Genomic DNA, 21,579 nt, shown 5'->3' with positions numbered 1-21,579 from the left:
TGTGATCACATTACCTGCGGCTCCAGAAATGCCATTCAGACCTAGAACAGAGGAGTTATTTTCCAGTCTTTCTGGATGGAATTTATCTGTTTTGGCTCCATAGGCTCTCCCACCACCTCCGGCTGCAATGATCAGAGGCACTGGTATTCCATTCTTCATCTGACAAAGGAAAAAATTAAAAAATGAAGGGGGCATCCTCTTCTGGCCAGACTGGACCCTAACTTGATTTCTGGTCTCCACATTGAAAAGCTGCTTGTAAGGCAATAAGCTCACTTTTTTTGAGGGATCTCTGTTCTGCCATCTGTTAGATTCTTCCCATGACACTATTTGGGAGAAAAGTCCATGAAATCCTGTAAGTCTCAGAGATAGGGAGTTATGGTAGTCATATGTGGTTGAAATATGGCAGTTGAATGGGGAAAGAGAGAAGTTCAGTGTTGGGAAGTTTCAGTTACTGAGAGGTTCAAGAACAACTATTCTACGTCAATTGATCCAGAGAGGCAAAAGGCGCATTGTACCCATAGCTCTTTAAAATCTTTATACTTTATCCTGCTGTGATGTGAACATTCATGTTATCCGAAAACAAAGTACCTGGGCTCAATTCCCAACCTTGTCACTCGTGGGCTCTGAGACCATGGATAAATCATTTAAGCTTCTCTGAGTTTTAAAATTATGTTAAATGGGGATAATAATACTCGGATCATCTAGCTTAAAGGGTTGTTTGTGAGGTTCAAATAAAACAATCTATGTAAAAGGCTTTGTAAACTTGAAAGCCCTATGTAAATATATTACCATTAGAATTGGAAGACATTATTCTAGAGGCAGCAAAACCTGGTGGATAAATGAGTGGTTTTAGAGTTGAGAGGCTATCTTCTTATAACTAAATGGTTGTCACTGAGAAAGTCATGGGATGAGCCAGTTGTGAAATATAATTAATGATGTCTGCCCTACTTACCTCTGAGGGTTATGGAGAAGAGCCAGTGAGAAAAATTTGGTGAAAGCCCTTTTAAGTCTTATATAAAGCATGGTATAAACTTAAGGTGCTTGTATTACACCTTGGGGAACATCCAAAAAAAAGGCCCAGAGCTATGTAGCATAGCCTGCAGCCTGGAAGAAAAAGGGGGGCCATACCTTAAAAATGTAGGTCGCTCCACCCCCACCTCCTCCACCTCCAGCCCACTCATTCACACTTTGGTTGGCTCGGATTTCTTCTTCTATCACATTGTTCTCTCCAATGCAAACCTTCTGGATAATTTCATTAGTCTGTAGACAGAATGAATAAATAAGAGTTACAGTGTCCATCAGGATCTCCCTGGAGTTTAGATGCTGTCAATTCCAAGGCTTGAGATTAGGCGAGCTGTCAGGCTCCCCGGCTGTATTCTTCTCTGGGAAGTATTTTGCTTTGCCAACCCTCAATTTGCCCCTTTTTGTTGCCATTACTTGGTACAGGTATCATCTGGAAAGTTATTAAAAGTCAATATGTCAAAGGGGACTTTCTAGTCCAGAAACTTGATGGAAAGAGACTAGAATTATTTTTTACAGCCTTAGGGAGAACTAGTACTTCTGGCTAGAAAGTATAAGAAGGCAGATTTGAAAAGAAATTTCTAATAATTACAGCTGTCCAAAATATAATGGTGATGAGTTCTCCATCACTAGAGGCACTTGAGTAGATCCATTTTACCACAGAATGTTAAGGCTAGAAGGAACCTTAGTGATAATTGAGTCTGGCATTTCATTTTGCATATGAGAAAATGGAAATGTTATGACCAAAGTCAGGAAGCTACTAAGGGGCAGAACCAGAGTTTGAAGAGGTTTTATAACTCAAGTCATTAAGCATTTATTAAATGCCTACTATATGCTGGGCCCCATAGTAAATACTGTGAAAACAAAGAAAGTAAATAATAAACAAACAAAATCAAAACCAAAGAAGCAGTTTCTGCTCTCAAGATACTCATAATCTAATGGTGGAGACAGCATGCAGACCATCATATGCAGATAAGATTACAGGCAGATTAAATTGAAGATAATCTCTTGTTCGACTGGTAGTGCACAAAATGCTTGGACTGGAGTCAGGAAAACTCATCTTCTTGAGTTCAAATATGGTCTCAGACTCTACCTGTGTAATCCTGGGCAAGTCACTTAACCCTGTTTGCCTCAGTTTCCTCATCGGTCAAAGGAGTTAGAGAAGGAAATTGTGAACCACTCTCTAATAAGAAAATCCCCAATAGAGTCATGAAGAGATGAACACTACTGGAAAGTGACTAAGCAACAAAAATTCTCAGTGGGAAGACCAGGAAGAAGGACTTGGAAAGTCTTCCTGCAGAAAGTGGGCCCTCCGCAAGGGAAGCCATGGAGGCTGGGAAGTAGAGATGAGGAAGGAGAATTTCAGACATGGATCAGAGCCAGTGAAAATGCCCGGAGTCAGGAGATGGAGTGTTTCATAGGAGGAACAGCAAGGAGGAAAGTGTCATCAAAAACTATGTGGGGTTAAGTAACTTGTAAGAAAACTAGGAAAATGGGAAAGGGCCAGTTTGTAAAGGACTTTAAAATTCAAATGGACTTGAGGCAAGGACAATAACCAACAGATTATTACAATGTTTTAATAGATTTGGTGTATAGGGTTGTTGAGGGCCAGGACCAGGCTGGTGACAGTGTGGAGGAGAGGAGTGACAGACCTAATAAAGGTAAAATCAGCAAGCCTGGACAACCGATAGGCTTTGGGGGAGGAGCAGAGAATGAGGAGTGAGGAGGAGGAAGAGGTTTTTAAGTTTGGGAGGATGGTGGTGACTTTGGCCATAATAAGGAAGTAAGGAAGAGGGGTAGGTTTGGGGGAGAGAGATAATGAGTTCAGCTTTGCCTATGTTGATTTTAAGATGTCTATGGGATATCCAGTTTTGATATTGAAAAAGTTCAGGACAGAGGTTAGGACCAGACAAATGATTTAAGGATCATCTACATAGAGATGGTAATTGAATCAATAGATGCAAAGGAAGACTGTATAGAAGAAGCAGAAGGTCCAGGACAGGGCCTTGTGGAACATCTACAATTGGGGGGGGGGTATGATCTGGATGAAGGTCTGCAAAAGGAGATTGAGGAGACATAAGAGGTGAACCTGATGGTATCCTGAAAACTTAGAGAAAAAAAAGAGTATCAAGGAAAAGAGAGCAGTTGACAGCATTAAAGCTGCAGAGAAGTCATGGAGAATGAAGATTGAGAAAGATATTGCATTTGGCAAAATCCAAGTTCAATGTTTACTGCCTTTTCTGGGAGGTTTCTTATTGGAGATATTGTTGAAATCAGGCCATCAGGTTCCTTCCAACTCAAAGATGTTAGGATTCCTGCTGGAATAATGCTCATGTAACTGATTGTCAAGCACAGATTCCCTACCCTAGAGAGTTTAATAATTCCTTATTGGCTCTAGAATAAAAAGCAAACTCCTCTATCTGGGATTAAAACCCTTTATAATTCAGAAAGATTGTACATTGTTGTTATTTTCCCCCCCAGATAGACTGCCCATGGCTTCCCTTTAATTCATGATGATATTTCATTCAAGCTCTCTCATTTGACTTGCCCATTTCCCACCTCCTTGCCTTCGTATAAGCTGTTTCTTAAGCCTAGAAGGCTCTCCCTCCTCACTCTGCCTCATCCAGTCCTTTGCTTCCTTTGAGGTCCAACTCAAATACCACCTCCTTCAGGAAGCCTTTTCTTTTTTCATGTTTGTCCTCTTTCTCTTTCACCTTTGCCCCTTGCTTTCTTCCCCTCTGAAAAAGACTGAGATTTTCTGTATAATAGTGCATATTTTGCACGTCCTTCTCTGTGTATGTATGGTACCTCCCAACGGAAGGCAAGCTCCTTGAAGGGAGGATTCCTTCATTTTTGCCTTTGCATGGCCAGCACCTCTGCTCCCTCTTGGAGCTTGTTAATGGCACTCAGGACAGTCACAGCTCTCTTGTCAGCCAGTACCACTCAGCTCAGGCAGCTCTCTCTCATCAAATTGAAGTCAGAATAAAACACTTTTTTTCTTTTGTTTAATAAAAAAAAAAGCTAATAAAACATCAAATTTCCATCTAACGCTGCAGCTGTGATGTACCCAGTAAATGGCTGGGCCATTCATCTTCAGCCACTTCTTCTGCCGGAGCATTTATAGAGGCGCCAGTACTCAGCACCAGAGAAATATCGAGATGAATGGTTGAGACACAATTTGTTTTACGGTGTTTTTGATTTAATGATGGGAATAATTTGAGCTCTTTTAAAGTGGACGGAGCTTGGGTGAAAGGTTTTGAATTGACAATGCTGATATTTTTTTCTCCTTATTCATGTGAGCAAGGGAGGAGATGGAGAGAGAGAGGGAAGAAATGGCTGGGCCATAGGGGGCCCTTCTGGTCCTACAGGATCATGAGAAGCTCACCGTGGCCCCAAGAGAGAGAGGGCAGGGCCTCTGGGTTTGGACACTGGGTATGATATTTCCTAGCTCTTGAGTTCTTCATTTTCCAGAGTTTCATTCCCTGGGACTTCTCCCTATGGGGCTGCCTTTTTGAGCTTCCTTTGGTAGGCTGTTTTCTTTAATTAAACTAAAAGTGTTTTGACAACCCAAAGTGCCTTTTGCTTTTCTTTGTATTCCCAGTACTTAGCAGGTTTAGACTCCAGAGATGACCTGGCATGTTGCAGGCTTTTCCTGTTCCTGAAATCTTGGGACAGAAAGGGCTGTAGATGGGGAGTCAGGAGAGACCCAAGTTCTAGTCTCAGGCTACTTACTAAGTAGTTGGGTAAGTGTGAGTAGGTCACTGAAATCTGAAACACCTCCATTTTCTCATCTATTAAATGACGTGATTTGAAATGGAGAGGTATAGCTTCAAGGAATATCCTCTTCCATAGTCATGTCACTTACAGAACATTGTGTTTAGTCCCTGTTCAGACAGGATAACTGAAGAACATTTAGAGGGGAATCCAGGATGGCGAGGGACGTCAAGTCCATGTCATATGAGGATCATCTGATGGAAAGGGGGATGTTTACCTTGGGGAAGAGAAGATTTAGGGGACATAAACTGAAAAGAGTATTGGTTTCAGATCCCACTTCTGATGTGACATTGGGCAAATCATTTAAGTTCCCAGAGCATTAGTTTCCCCTCTATAAAATTAGAGGGCTGGACTCAATGGCCTCTGAAGTGCCTTTCCAATCTAAATCTATATTTCTATGATTCTTCTGGAATATGGATTGACTCAGATAATTGCTGAGGTCCTTCCAACTCTTACATTCTTGACATTTCTTAGCTATGAAGTCCTGTGATTCTAAAATTATCTGACAGTTCTTAAACTATGTTCTAATCTCTGGTAGTCCCAAAATCATTTTAGGGAGACAAAACCATTTGACTCAAAGTCAAAACTATTTTTATATGGAAGAAAGTAAGCACCCACTATGTTCCAAATATCATAATAAGCATTCTACAATTATTATCTCATTTGATCCTTACAATAATCAGAGGGAGGGAGCAGGTGCTATTATGATTTCCATTTTACAGTTGAGGAAACTGAGGCAAAGAGAGGCTAAGTGACTTATTTGGGGTCACATAGCTAGTATGTATTTGAGACCAGATTTGAACTCAGGTCTCCCTCACTCCAATCCTTTTGCTTTATCCACTGGGCCATCTAGTTTCTTCATAATGAAACTAAGGTGTTTTAATTTCTAATGCAATAACTATTAAATAAATATAACCCATATAAGTAAAAGTGCTTTGGAGTGGGTCTCAATAGCTTTCATTAATAGAAATTGGCCCTTAGACCAAAAAGTTTGAGACTCATTGGTCCATTTGAAAAGATTTTGTTTGATCATCCATGTTATTTCTTCATTTGTTCTGCAACCTTCCTGATCTTCACTCTCTGAATAATGTCATATTCCATCAATGCAAATTGGATTTGGGTGGCACAAAACTCGTGAATAACTAGAGTGCCAGTGTAAGGGCTTTGGTGAAACTGGTGCCCAAGCAGCACTTATAAATTCATAGAAGGCTGGAGTTAGAAGAGCCTTTAATGGTTGGGAAGTCAAATATCCCCACTTTTCAGAGGAAGAAACTGAAACTAAGAGAGGGATATAATTTTTTCATATACACAGTTAAGTAGTAATGTAGATGGGACTACAATATTCTCATAATCTTTTAACCTGTGATTCTATTTCGAGAGAAGAGTTAAGAATTCATTTCTCATTTCCCCAAAACTGACTGCTGATCTCCCTCTCTTAGTGCACAAAGCCTTAGGAAAAGAAAGGCCTTCTTAACATTAAATAAGCTGGGATGATCCAATCTAATAATGCAAATGTGTGAAGGATCTCTGGTTTCACTTAAATAATGTATACCAGTGTGGAAATTCTCTCCACCAACATAGGTTGCAACCCACCTATGACTTTATAGAGAAATCTTAAGGAATTTTCTCCAACATCTTAAATGTCAAGTTCATTGGGGAACTTAGTTGGAGTCAGAGGCAGGATCTGAATTCAGAGAATTCTGATTCCAGATTCAGTACTTTATCTACTGTGACATTCTATCTTTCATTATTTTTTTGGGGGGAGTGAGATGTGTGTCTTGATTTTCTTTCCTTTTAAAATAGTACTTTATTTTCCCCAATACATGCAAAGATAATTTTCAGCATTCACTTTTGCAAAACCTTGTTACAGATTTTTCTCTGTCACTCCTTTCTAACTCTCCCCAAGGCAGAAAGAAATTTGATAAAGGTTAAATGTGTGCAGTTCTTCTAAACATATTTTCTTATTTGTTATTGATGTAGGGAATTCTCTAGCATTGAAGCAATGTATCAGTAATAGAGAGTCCTAAGAAGTTCCCTCACAGGCACTAAGAAGTTAAATTTACTTGCCCATCAGAGGCAAGTCTCGAACCCTCATCTTTGTGGTTCCAAAGCCAACCCTCCTTTAGTAATTCTGCTTCTATTGAATTTTAGTCACATAGATGTCTCTCTGTTTTAGCGTCTGGAGAATCTTACTAACTGATATATTTTTTTCTGCCAACAAAGAAGTGGAAACTGATAGAGTATCTGGATTTTGGACATTAGGATCTCAGGGGTATAGGGGGAGAGCTGGAAGGGAATTTAGAAATCATTGAATCCAAGCCTCTTGTTTTCCAGATGAGGAAACCCAGGTGACTTGTTCAAGGTCACATGTGAGTAAGTAGTAAGTCTAGGATTTAAACCCAGGTGGCTGAATCCGGATCTTTCCTCTCCTCCATTCTCTCCTATACTTCTCTTCCCATCTGGGCAAAAGGAGATGCATGGGAGGCCAATGGTTCTGTCCACATGCCATCACCTCATTTGGCTGGCCTAGTACAGGTGGATGCCCAGGACTGCCAGCAGAGAATTACCTCTTTTGGAATACGGCATGTTTCTAAATTGAGTCCAAAGTTTGAGAGCAAGTAGGTTGATTAATAACATGATAAAGTGCGGTGACCCAGAGGAACAAGTAGATTACAATTGAATTTTTAAAAAAGTAGTCATGTGAAAGACATAACTGATTACAATCCAATCAAGTAAAAGTCCCTTCCAGAAGTCAATGCAATCTCTCTGCTCAGATGAAAGAATTGCATTAGCACTCGATAAATTCTCGCTAAGATTACAGCAGCCTGTAATTTAATGACTTCATATATTATATCAAGCTGGAATGTCCTGATTATAGTTGCTAAATAAAAGTTAGAGTTGGGGCATTTCTCATTCTAAAGGTTGTTCACATTAACCTTTCTCCTGTTTCCTCTGGCTTAACCCCATGATTATCTCTGCCATTTGGAGTTCCCATCCTTGATCCTGGGCATTTATACCTTCTCCACTCTCTTGCCCTCTCTGAGATGTCCTTCCTTTAGGCTCCTGGACACTTCACCTTCAGGGTCCTGCCCATCAGAACCACAAGGAATCTCTTTTTGCTCTGCTGATTCCTTCCCACCCCAGAAAGTTTGTCCCGAGGGCATTATGGTTTTCAAGGAGGGGCTCATCCATGAAGGTGTGTTGAATGTCCCAGGAGGCCGGTAACACAGATTTCTGAGTTCTTATCATGGTAGATCTCTAGCAATGGTGGTTTACCAGCTCCCTGTTCAGTTTTTTTTTTTTTTAAACAAGTTTTACTGCTGCCTTTTATTTTTACATCATTTTCACTTTTGGAAATACCTTCTCTATCTCATTCTTTGCCTGAAATGGAACTGTTCCTTGTAACAAAGAAAATGGGTTAAGAATAAAAATTCAATGCAGTGACCATGGCCAACAACATGCACAACATTCTTATCTAACTAATCCACCACCTTAAGCGAGGAGGAGGGATATACCTTTCTCTGAGACTATCACTGACCTTTTAAATTACTCAGAATTTGGCTTCCCTTTAGTAATCTTTTGGTTTATATTATTATAGTAATCGTGTTTAATGTTCCTTTGGTTGTGTTCATTTTCCTTGTATCAGTTCACACACGTTTTTCATGTTTATCTATATTTTTCATAACTATAATTTCTTGCTGCACTATAATATTTCATTAATTCATGCATAAGTTCATTTAGCTATTTCCCCATTCAATGAGTAACTGCTTTGTTTTTAGTTCTTAGCTATCTCTAAAAGTGCATCTATGAATATTCTGCAACATATGGGATCTCTGTTTTTGTCTTTGACCTCTTTTTTCCTCTTCATTTTTAATGAGCTCTAATCATTCCGAGCTTGGTAATAATTTTCTTAAAAGATGTATGTACACAAGAAACACAGAGCTGAGACACTGCAGAGTTTACATGACTTTAGTACTATTATTTTTCACTGGCTTGTTTTCTTCCCTCTAATTTTTGTCCAGTTCTGGCCTTTTGAATTCACTGTTGTTTGCTTCCTTAATCATTAACATTCCAGTGGGGTCAGGAACCCCAAGCGATGAGATGTCTCTAGGACTACAGGACATGAAGATATAACTTGTCAGGATGAGAAATAAGGATGAGGAAACAGCAAAAGAAATGTAATAAAACCTAAAACAAAAGCACATAACAAGCCTTAAATAGCTATAAATTAATTCATAGAGAGTATCTGGGTCTATATTGTAGATAAGGGCAATAATTCCCTGGCAAGAAAAAACAATTAGCAAATGGGTCTTTACTTTGATTTCTGTTATAAAATAGAATAATAGATTGTTTTAGATTGTGTTTTGATTGTAGGTTCACAGTCAAGGTATTGACTGAGTCTGGATCCATGTTGTGTGAAATTTAAACATATTATATAATTTCAAACCCACTATTTTTTTCATGCACATTAATGAAGATTGGTCACTCTAAATTAAAACTAACTGTGGGTTTCCTACAGGAGAATTGTATCAATTTAGAATACAAATTTCCAGAAGGATTATGTCCATTGTCCATTCTACAGAGAATTTAGCACTTGAAAACCTTAGTCGATATAAAAGTAGAGCCATGAGCACTTACACTGGGACAGGCATCTTCCCCTTGTTGTCCCACCAAGATGTATAAGAAGTCATCCTTCTCCAGATCAAAGACTCCTAGAACTGATACACCATGGGATCTCATCATAGTGTTCTTTCCTCCTTTACCTCCAGCTGCTCCGTAGCCTGAGATGCTACAAAAAAAAAAGTAATTTTAATGATAATTCCTAACATCTGTATTGCACTTTGCTGCAAACAGCAAATTCATATACCTCATCATTCTCATTCAATGTGATTCTCACCATAACTCTGTGCAGTAGGCATTATTAACCTAATTTTACAGATGAAGAATCTGAGGCTCAGAGAAATTAAGTGGATTGCCTCAGATCATAAAACTAATAAGTGGTCAGTATGTGTTTGGACAGTGTCTGCATGTCTAAGAAATGGCTAAAGAGAGCAGCATCCTGGGAGGGAAGAACAATTAACAAATTCACAAAGTAGACCTTTGTCTTGCAACTCCCGGGCCATTGTTCTTTGCTCTGTACCAGATTGCTTGTCTAAATACCAAAATGGGCATGGAGGACTGGGTGGAAGAGAAGCTCTGAAAGAGATTCTCATGATAGAAAGGGAGGTTGTGGCCCTCCTGAGCACTGATTTATAGCCTCGTCTCTGTGATGTCATGCTCTGGGCCCTTTTCCCTTTCCTGAAATGTGAGGGTGCCACGTGCTGAATGAATTGAGTAATTGATGTTTGTAAAGTGTTTTGAAGCTACATCATTTAGTCAGATAGCAAGCAACTGCAAATGGGAGAGTGAGATTTACAGCCATGTTTATGAGCAAAGACTTTTTAAATCAATTGTCCCAGAAGCTTTTCCTTTTAGAAATATGTATGTGGAAAACAACAACAAGGAGAAATTCTAATAGAAATGGTCTGATGGGGAAATGACATTACTTCAGTTGCCTCCCAGGTCATAAAGATGAAGTTAAGAAAGAAGAAAAAATAGAACTTAATTCCTGCACTATATAAGAAGCATGGCCAGACATTAGAACTGTTAGTATCTATGCTACAAATTTCCCCCAATAGACTACCTGTCAGTGAAAAGTGATTGCATTACATTTTCAAACCCCAGTGTATTGGGATCCAAAGCACTTTTTGAAAAGCACCTGGGAGAAAGTAGCAGGAGGTAGCTTTGCATATGCACACATGCTCAGTGGCTTCCATACACTCAGACTCATAGGATCACAGTTAGAGTTGGAAAAGATGTCCGGGGCCATCTTGGACAATTCTTTCCTTTTGCAGATGAGCAACCAGAGGTCAATGGAGATTTAATGAATTGCCCAGAGTTACTTAGGTAGTAAATTTGAAGCCAGATGCTTTGATTCTAGAGGTAATGATCTTATACAGCTGTGGTTAAGTAATGTTTAATATTGCAAACTCATCAGACACATCAGGCCCAAATGGGCAAATTGGACCAGGAAAAGCATAAGTCACTTTCCTAGCCAATAAACTCCATGGGCTTCCTCTAACCTCTAGGAACTAAAATAAAAATCTTCTGGTTGGCCCTTTATAACCTGGCTTTCTCTTACCTCTCCAATCTTCTTATGTTTTACTCCCTTCTACATATTATATGACTAATAACAACGGCTTTCTTACTATTGCTCCCATAAAACAATTTTCCTACTGCCACAAGAATTTTTGTTGATTTTCTCCTATGACTAAGACACTTTCCGTCCACATCCCTGCCTCCTGGCATCCCTAGCTTCCTTCAGCTAAAATCCACCCTTCTGTGAGAAATCTTCTCTGGTCCTCCTTAATGTCTGGGATTCTGAGATTATCTGAGATAGTGAGATTGGGGACCCAATCTTTAAAAGAAAAAAAAAAGAACTAAGTGATCTCTTTCACTTCTAAGTCTATAAAAATAACTGATTTATATAAATTGTTAGGGATTGCAAAACACTTATGATGCTATAATCCTAGGGCAGTTGGGAGAGGCTTCATGCGGGGGTTGAAGGAAGACAAAAGGGAAAAGAGAAGGGAGGGCATTCCCTGTGGAGGGTATGAAGCGAGAGATGGAAGGAAGAATACTCATAGTATGTTGGAACAGAGGGTCTATGGAGACTAGGACGAGATAATTTTGGAGAGGTCAGTTGGGAATCGGCTGAATTTCAAATATGGCACTGGGATATAGACTTTGGATTGCAGTATGTACGAACTACAAAACAATTCTTCTTTCTGACAGAGATCAGAAGCCTTCACAGAATTTTGAACCTAGTTTTTAAAGACAAGGAAAATTTGGAGAAATTTCAGAAAATAACCAATGTAAGTAAAAGGTTTTAAGGGAAAGGATACATAACAAGAGGCTAAAGGAACCCAGCTCATTTAGCCTGAAGAGGAGAACACTGGGAAGGGTGCCCTGATTATGGTTTCCAAGTGCAATATGGATAAAATGCAATGATAATACAGAAGATGGTGGCCAGCTGTGTTTCACATCCATTGAGACCTCCCATGCAGCTGCTCCATATTTTTGGTGCCATGTAGATCTGCGTGAAAAATTCATTTCAGCCCCAAAGATACAGTTTGCTTGTAAGTGCTTCTGTCATGTAGATAAAGTCACAGTCCTGTTGGGTCTGCACTTGTCTATGTGATGACTTGGAAACAGCATACCTCCCCCCTTCCCCCTCCCTTTGAATAATATTTGCATAGATTTGCATGCATTAAGAATCACTCTGAACTCTCTCATAGATTTAAATTGAGCCAAAAACGGTTATATTTTACAAGTTGCTCATGCCTAAATATTTTCCCTCTTTTAGTCTCTATTTTTCCCCAACTCTGGCTGCCAAGCCCTGGCCTAACTCTCAGTTAGTTATAAGTGTTGTTGACTAGATCTTGGGCCAGAAATTCAGCTATTCAGTTAGCATGAAGCATTCAGCCATAACTGTGACTTTTTAAATTTGGGGTAGACTCAGTTGAGATGGGGGTATGTGGGTTATGATCTCAAGAATTCTTTCTTAACTCCACCATTTGGTCATGGGGATGCCTGGTTCTTGAATTATCTTTTCCCAGGATGGTGCAGAGAAGTGTCTTAAAGTACCCTCTTAATCAAATTAGAACATGTTAGGAGGCCCCTTGAATACCTCTTTTCCTGAAAATTCCTTTCATTGGGGAATTAAAGGAATATCAGAGGGATGAAGTTACCCCTTCCCTCATGCCAGCACCCTAGTATAAAGTCCCAGTTGCACTGCCCTAGTTATTTCTCTGAGTGTGCCATAGGGATGCTAATAATAGGGATATTAGAGTTCAAAACTGATTTGCTCATATTGGAGTCAAAGTCAAATATTTGTAACATGAAAATCTTGCATGAGAGTAAGGCTGGTCTCATAAATAGTGAATAGGGAGGGACTTGGAGAATCATAGATTTGGAGCTGGGAGGAAACCAAAAAGCATCCAGCTCAGCTCTCTCATTTTATAGATTTCAAGCTTCCCAGAGAAGTGAAGTGAATTTTCACAAGGGTAAAAATAAATAGTAGAGTCAAAACTTGAATCCAGATTCTCTGGTTCTAACTCTGCTCCAACAGGCATCTGTTGGTCTCACATGGGAGACCCTAGGAAGTTTCTTTGTCCCCTTCCTGCCCCTTTTCATCATCAGCTTGATGATGCTCCGACTACCAAAATTGCACATTCATTCCTTTGGCTTAAAGCTGACACAGCACGATTATTAGGTTCCTGGAGGCAAGGAGTACGTAAGGAGTCGACTCCAGGTTTCTGTCCTACAGTCATGCTGTCCTTCTTGCTGTTCCTCGTACTTGAAGTTCCAATCTCCTATTTCCAGGCTTTTGCACTGCCTCCCTGTGTTTCTAAGAGCATCTCAGACACACCTATATGTATACACATAATTTCCCCCATTAAAATAGAAAAAAAAATTTGTAGGCACAATCTGGGTGCCTACACTGTCAGTAAGCACCTGAGGCTGGATTTGAACTCTGGTCTTCCTGACTCCAGGACCAGCGCATTATTCACTGCATCAAGATGCCCTAGAGTTAAAAGCTTTTCAAAGGCATTGGTTAATTTTGTTTTTTCTATTTCCAATATTTAGCAAAGTAACTGGGGCATACTTAACAAAAACCTTAATAATTGATTCATTAATTGACTTCTAAGGGTCTCTTCTAGCTTTAGGTCTATGCTCCTATGGTCTAACTCACTCTTCTTGTTTCACAAATAAGGAGGCCTTGATGTGCCTAATTGTGCTGGATCTGGAAACAGAAGGAAAGACTGATTTAGAATCTGCACTTCTTAACTGTGCGACTTGGGACACATTACTTCCCAGTGGGACTCCACGGGTAAACGTGAAGGCGGGGAAAGGGGTGGGAGTGGGAGAGGGCAGGAAGAGTTATAAATCTCTGAGAACTGACAAAGGACACATGGAGGGAAGGCCGGGTGTAGGAAAGGAAGTCCCTGTCTCCAGCCATAGGAGAAGATGGGAGAACAGAGTAGGCGCACGTGGATCCTTTGTTTTAGAAGCATGAAATTGATAAATAGAGATACCCAAGAGTCACTTCTGAGTAATCACTATAACCTGCATGCCTGCTGCTTCTTCCCAATCACTTATAAACAATTTATTGACTGCTAACAAAGAATTAACCCACCTGTCATTCACGTGGGGAATGTCATGTAGGGATTCCAATTTACTAGAGATTATAAGATATTTTGCCTGATAAGCCATTGCCATGTTTTTTGTTGATTTTTGGCTACATCTTTGTCTTTACCACAGAATGGATAGGTAATAGGTTTTTTTGTATTCTTGACTGTAGTGATTACTCCCTGATTTAGGTGGAGTCTTATTCTTTTTTCTTTATTTAATTTTTTGAAAATAAAAGATGAATAGCAATTCAAAGAGTATCTACTGAGTGCCAAAGCTTTTAAAATTCCTGTAGGGAGAATGCTGGAATTAACTTCATTTTTCACTGAAATTCTTGGGAAGTGGTTGGTGGCAGGGTGGGAGGAGGGAAGGAATTATTTCTCCCCACCTTAAGACCTGACATATAGAAGATGCTTAATAAATGCATGATGTTTGATTGATTTCCTTATAACCTTAAAATTGTAAAATGCACTTGGAAATCCTGGAATGAGACATATTTAAAAAGAAAGGACACTGGAATTAGCTTCAGTAAATCTGGGTTTAAATTATGGTTTCAATACTCTCTAGCTATGTGACCCTGGGCAAATCCAAACTTTATCATCTTTGAACTTCATTCTCCATCATTAGGAGGGAAAGGAATAAGCGCTCATTTATTTATTTAGCACTCATTTTATGGTAGAAAAAACAGAGGTGGGGAAGCTAGGTGGTGCAGTGGATAGAGCACCTGCCTTGAATTCAGGAGGACCCGAGTTCAAATCTGGTCTCAGACACTTAACACTTCCTAGCTGTGTGACCCTGGGCAAGTCACTTAACCCCAGATTCAAAAAAAAAAAAAAAAGAAAAAACAGAGGTACACATAAAGTTAAATAATTTTCTCAGAGTCCCACAGCTAGGATTGTCTGAGGCTGCATTTGACCCAAAGACTTCTAGGATCTTTTCTAGTTTTAGGTCTGAGTTCTATGGTTTAACTCACTCTTCCTGTTTCAAGGTGTGGGTCTTCTAGACTCCAGGCCCAGCAATCTATCATTGTACCACTTAGCTGCCTCACTGGACAGACTTTCTTACTATTCTTATGTAGAAATTGAAAACATATGAGATATAAAACAGTACAGACAGGTGGATTTTGAACTCTTTTATTGGTAGAACCACAGAATAGCTCCATGAAACCATCAATTAGTATAAAGTAAGTGCCTGCTAAGTATAAAGATCTATTCTAGGCCCCTATGTGAGAGAGAGGGCAAAGACAAAAATTAAGCAGTCCTTACCCTCTAAGGAACTTTAGGATGTCAAATTGTAAAGGATGGTGATAGATAGAATAGAAATGGTGACTGACTTGCTTTGCTGTGTAACTACATCATTTGGCACAGTGAATTGCCCATAGAGAGTACTTAATTGATGTTTTTCATTCATTCATTAATTCATTCTTTCATTTTTAGTCATTAATAGTTTACTGTGAACTTGGAAACTTTCCACCAAACGGTCCCAGGAACGTTTTTATCAGTAACTTGGACAGGCTTAACAAGTCTGCAGATGGACAGGGATGGGGAGGGAAAGCTAACAGGTAGGATGATGGCAGCATTAGGATAAAACAGATTTTCACAGGCTAGAATTCTGTACCCAAACAAATACCACGAAGTGTAATGGAGATCAGTCAGCCAATCAAAAAACATTTTGTACCAGCCACTATGTTGGAATATAGAGAATATAAAAGCAAAAAGCATAAGTGCACTTGTGCAAAAGAGCTTATTGAAACAGGTATTCCTTCCACATCATGATTTTCCCCATCACCTTTTGCATATATTGCAAGTCAGCATAAGAAATTAAATGGAATTTTTCTGAGAGTTTTATGGAAGCCACAAATGACACATGAAGACCAGTAGACAACACAGAAAAAGTTTAGAAACTCATAAAATATATGTGTAATGTTGTATAATATCAACATATTTTATCTTTTATCTACAATAATGACTCAGACTTCACTGGTATGTACATTTTTTGTATTGTAGGTGAGTCATATCCCTAACTCTTGTTACATGGAAAGGATATATATATACATATACATATAAGTAGATTTAGAATAGCTTTTAACTTTTGATATATTTAATGTATTTATGTGTAATTCTACATTTTTATATAAACATGATAATGTATAACTCTATCATGTTATATAATATGCATTATAATGTATTATATGTAATGTATATTACATTTTATTTAATGATATTGATATATTTAAGCTTTAAATATATTTATACAAATTTAAAATCTCCACATCTATATGCACACAAAGTCAATTCAAGGTAATTTAGGGATAGGGAAAAGGTATAAGAAAGAAATCAGGAAAGACCTCATATGCTTGATTTTTAAAAATCAATTTCCCAGGTTCAAAGCAGGGTGAGCATAGCTTAAGGGCAGTTTGGCTGAGAAAGAACTGGGAGTTTTTTTGTGGATCACAACCTCAGCATGATCCAAGAGACAAATGTAGTGGCCAAGAGAGCTAAAGCTATCTGGGGCTACATTAAGAGAAGCTGGAAGGGTAAGAGTAGTCCTTCTGCACACTCTCCAATCAGGCTTCTCTCAGTTGGAGGACTTGGGGCACATTTCAGGAGGGTTATGGATAAGCCGGAGGATGTCCAAACATGAGCAGCCAGGCTGGTAAAGGGACTTTAGGTGATGGCAGAATTGAACCAAACTGAATCCTCTTTTTAAGAGGGATTGAGGAAAGAGGATTTATTAATCAGTATAAAGTGGGAATTGGAAATATTTAATGAGAAAGAGAGAAGGCAGTGGATGTGATAGCAGGAGTGTATGTGGAAGCAGGAATAGAATTGTTCCTGGCTACTTTTGCAGAAGGGCAGCCAGGTGGCGCAATGGCTAGAGTATGTGCCCTGAAATCAGGAAGGCCTGAATTCAAATCCAACCTCAGACATTTACTAGCTGTGTTACCTTAGACAAGTCACTTAAACCCTATTTTCCTTAGTTCTTCATTTGTAAAAATAAGGGTGCTAGACTTGATAACAGTGGATAGAGCTCCAGGCCTGGAGTCTGAAAGACTCATCTTCCTGAATTCAAATCTGGCCTTAGACTTTTACTAGCTGTATGACTCTGGGCAAGTCACTTTACCCATTTGCCTCAATTTCCTAGCTATAAAATCTAAGCTGGAAAATGGTAAACTATTTCAATATCTTTGTCAAGAGAATTCCAAAAGGGATCAATAAGAGTCATATACAACTGGAATGACTAAATAACAATTTCAACAGAGGATAGACTTAGAATAACTAGTTTTAAAAATGGCTGTTTTTGGTTAGAAAGACATCATATGTGCCAGATGTTATATAAAGAAAAGTGAAAAGTAATCCCTGCTCTCCAGATGCTTACAGTCTAGTTGGGAGACAATGTGCAAACATGATTGTTTGCACATGTTTATACAATCATGTATAAACAAGATAGATATAGGATAAACTGTAATAATCAACAGAAGGACAGCACTTGGGAGGAGTATATTAGAGTTAGGGTTAGTGTACATAACAGGATTAGGGTTAGGTAGAGGGGCCTTCAAATAAAAGTAGGATGACTACATGTGGCGTCTGTTGTTGACATTAGTTTTAAGGTGTGGATTGAATTGGATGACCTGGAGGACCTTGCCAGCTCCAAGCATATAAAGCAGCATAATATCAGCCCTACCTACTTCATAGAATTGTGGTAGAGAAGCTACAAACCTTGAATGTAAGTGTTAATACAAAGTGGCAGTGAGAACCAGAGGCAGTGGGTGAGGGGCTGGATAGAGGAGAACCCTGTTTGAATCCATAGTTGTACCTCCATTTCCTTTTCAGGGACACTCCTGGGAAAACAGAATCCCTGTTCTCCTATTACTTTTCTATGTTGTCAAGATGGAAAAGCAATAAAGTACCTGGTGGAAATAACTTACAACTAGAGAGCCCAATGAATGAATCTCAGACTGAAAGAAAGATTTATATTTGGACATGGTCCCCTCCAGGAAAAAGGCTTTTTTACTCTATAATCAGTGTAGTTGTGAGGGCCCAGCTAGTATAGGCTGGATAGTACTAGTTTATTTTTAATCTATTAAATCCATCTCCCTATGGAATAGAGGATGGGGTAACCCAATAAGGGGAGACCTCTGTGAGCTTTTGGGGATGGTGAGCTATTTGACTACTTCCTATTTCTGTCCCAACAGGAGATGAGCACTGTCCTTTATGGCTCTGAAGTTAGTATCATTCCCTCCCTCTCTAATAAGGCTGGGATGGGAAAACTTAATAGTAGGTTCGTGATAAAGGCTTTTTAAATGGTTTATAACCATCTAAAGTGTTTTGAGCACAGAAGAGCCCTTATATAAATTCCTTGAAAGTCTCATTTTTGTCTTTGTTTTCATTTTGTCTTACCCTCAATGGCTAACATAAAGCCTGGTACCCAGAAGAAATATAATAAGACCTTTTGTTTGATTGACTCAATACAGAGCTCATCCTCCATTTATAGCTGGTTGATAGTCCTCTATTTTGATATTTTCTCCAATTGTCATTTTTTTCTTGGCATCCCTAGCACCTGGTACATTGTATCATAGATTCAGAGTTAGAACTTGGGCAACTAGTTGATAGAGTAGATAGAGACCTAGATCTGGAGCTCAATTCAAATTTAGTCTTAGCTTCTTGTCACTTGTGTGACAACCTCTCAACCACTTTCTGCCTCAGTTTCCTCATCTATAAAATGAGAACTATAATAGTATTTACTTTCCAGGGTTATTGTGAGGCTCAAATGAAAAACAACATAAACAGAATTAGAGTTTGTAAAACTAAAAGTGTTATAGAAATCCTATGTATTAAAAAAAGTTCAATTTCATCATTTTACAGATGGGGAATTAAGGCTAAAAAGACGTGAAGGATCAAACAGTGAGAATCCAAGGCAGAATGTAAACGCAGGTCTTTCTGATTTTGGAATCAGGAACTTTGTCTACTAGATAAATTAGAACTTTATCTACTTAAATCACATAGCAAGTGCTTAATAACTGCTTACTGTATTCAAACAAATTGAATTCTCTTTTTAAGAGAGAATGAGCAAAAGTGATTCAACAATATTACTGTAGGAATTTGTTATCCTTTCCCAGCTTTCTCTAGGCTCACAAAAGGACTTCTTAGAGGAGATTCCTAATATAGGTGCCCCACAATGCACACAAAGAGCCTACAATGCTGAAATCTATTCTCTTTTATCCTTTCTACGTTATCCTCCTCATCCCAGGCGACTGTCCCATAAAGCTTGTGCTTTCTTTTCCAGTAAGGAAGGAGGTTTGGAATGGCAAACACAGGAGAGTTCATTGGTAGCCAAGGGCCAAGTCAATGCAAATACTGTCTTTGGAGCATGATTCCCAAGAGATTCCTGGTGTCATGTGGGTTGCTAACTTAATTGCAACCAAACTTCATTATCTCACTTCCATATAGAATGCCCTCCTAAAAGCACTCACTCCAGCAAGAGCAGCCCTATAAATGCACTTATCTTTTGGTCCCAAGAGGGGGGGCAGCTCTGCCATGAAAACATTTAGTAGAGAAAAAAGAAAACAAACAAAACTACTTCTCTCATCTTCTCCTTCCCAGAGGACTTACATGGTAGAGTAGGGGAAGGGAATGGAATTACTTAGGCTTGTGCTATATTGCTGCAGGAGGGAGAGATTGTCACAAAGAACAAATAGGATCATATATTTAACATCCAGCCCAACTCCCTCATTTTCTATATAAAAAAACTGAGGCCCAGGGAGATTAAATCATTTAGGATCAAAGATCTAGAACTAGAGGGGACTTCAGTGGCCATCTAGTCCAATCCTATTATTTACAAATAAGGAAACTGGGGCAACTAGAAACTAAGAGATTTTTTGGGGGCAGAACCAAGATAATGGAGAGTAGACAGGTCTTTATCTGAGCACTTCCTGGCTTCCCTCAGGTTAGCATCAGATCAAGTCTCTGAATATTTGGCATGTAACAAATTTCCAGCAGAAGGTACCTTGGAAGAACATCAGGAAAGGTCTGTGTCAATCACGTCGGGGTGGGAAGGAAGTACAGCTAGTGTAGACACAGTGCAAGAAGACCCAGGGCAGAGAGGCTTCTATGTTCTGGGGGAATTTAATGAGACATTCATAGCCAAAATACAGCAGGATTTTTACTTTGTCCTCTATCAGAAGACAGTGGATCAGCAAAGTAGCTGTGAGACCTCCAAAACAAGTGAACCTCTGAACCCTAGCATAACAAACAGGACTTAACTATGCCCACCCAGTATGAGAAGGAAGCTAGCAGCACCAGCTTCAGAGCAGTGTGAAGTCCCTGTTACCAGTAAAGGAAGCTTGGGAACGCTTCTCTTTGCCCAAAAAGCAGACCTTACTCTTTAAAAATGAGCAAAAAAGCAAAAAGAACTTTGACCATGGATAGCTTTTATGGGACAGAGAAGAACCATGACAACACAAAGGGCAAAACATCTCCACATGAAACTTCAAAGAATGATATAAATTGGTCTCTATCTCACAAGTTTCTTTTGGAAGAATTCAAAAAGGATCTCAAAAGAGAGTTAGAAGAAAAATGGTAAAATGAAATGAGAGTGATGGAAAAGGAACAGAAATTATCTGAAGAAAATCACTCTTTAAAATAGTTTTGGTGAAATGGAAAAAGAAAACAACTCCTTGAAAAACAGAAATGAAAAAAAATCCAATGAACAAAGCAACTCATTTAAAAATTCAATTGGTCAAATGAAAAAGAAAATAAAAAAGCTAACTGAAGAAAAATAATTCACAAAAATTAGAACTGAACACATGGAAGTGAATGATTCAATGAGACATCAAGAATCAGTTAAACAAAACAAAAAAGAAGAAAATAGAAGAAAATGTAAAATACCTTATTGGAAAAACAACTGACATATAAAATAGGTCCAATCTAAGAATTAATGGACTACCTGAAAACCACAAAAAAGAGTCTAGGCAACATCTTTTAAGAAATAATCAAGGAAAACTGCCCTAATATTCTATAAATACAAGGTAAAGCAGCCATTGAAAAAATCCACCAATCACTTACTGAAAGAGATCTGAAAATGAAAACTCTAAGAAATATTGAAGCAAATTCCAGAATGAGCAGATCAAGGAGAAAATACTGCAAGCAGGCAGAAAAAACCAATTCAAATATTCAGAATCCACAATCAGGATTACCCACAACCTAGCAGTTTACACTTTAAAGGATCAAAAGGTCTGGAATATGATATTCTGGAGGGCAAAGGAACTTGGAATGCAGCCAAGACTCAATTATCCAGAAAAATTGAGCATTATCAATAAGGAAAAAAATGGACATTCAATGAAATCAGGGATTTTTATTTAGTTTTGATGAAAAGACTAGAGCTGAACAGAAAATTTGATCTTCAAATACAGAACTTAAGAGAAGCATAAAAAGGTAAAAAGGAAAGGAAAAAAAGCCCTATTTTTTTCAAACTTTTTTCAAAAGTTAAAATGTTTACATCCTTATATAGGAAGATGATATGTTTAATTCTTGAGAACAATATCTTTGTTAGGGG

The 21,579-nt window shown here is 38.8% G+C and overlaps 1 protein-coding gene across 1 annotated transcript in view; it reads right to left on the bottom strand.

The window, feature by feature from the left end:
• Positions 1–1,083: 1,083 nt before the first annotated feature.
• The window catches only part of LOC141552723 (ALK tyrosine kinase receptor-like), an 84,914-nt gene continuing 64,418 nt past the window's right edge, over positions 1,084–21,579 (bottom strand). The window contains exons 3-4 of the mRNA XM_074284746.1: positions 9,433–9,583; positions 1,084–1,260 (exon numbers count right to left, since the gene is read on the bottom strand). Of these exons, the coding sequence (XP_074140847.1) occupies positions 1,084–1,260; positions 9,433–9,583 (328 nt within the window). The remainder of the gene's footprint in view (positions 1,261–9,432; positions 9,584–21,579) is intronic.

This window comes from Sminthopsis crassicaudata, chromosome 2, assembly GCF_048593235.1.
Source record: "Sminthopsis crassicaudata isolate SCR6 chromosome 2, ASM4859323v1, whole genome shotgun sequence".
NCBI classification, from domain to species: Eukaryota; Metazoa; Chordata; class Mammalia; order Dasyuromorphia; family Dasyuridae; genus Sminthopsis; species Sminthopsis crassicaudata.
The sequence above is the reverse complement of the archived record's forward strand: the minus strand, read 5'-3'. Positions and strand labels throughout refer to the sequence as shown.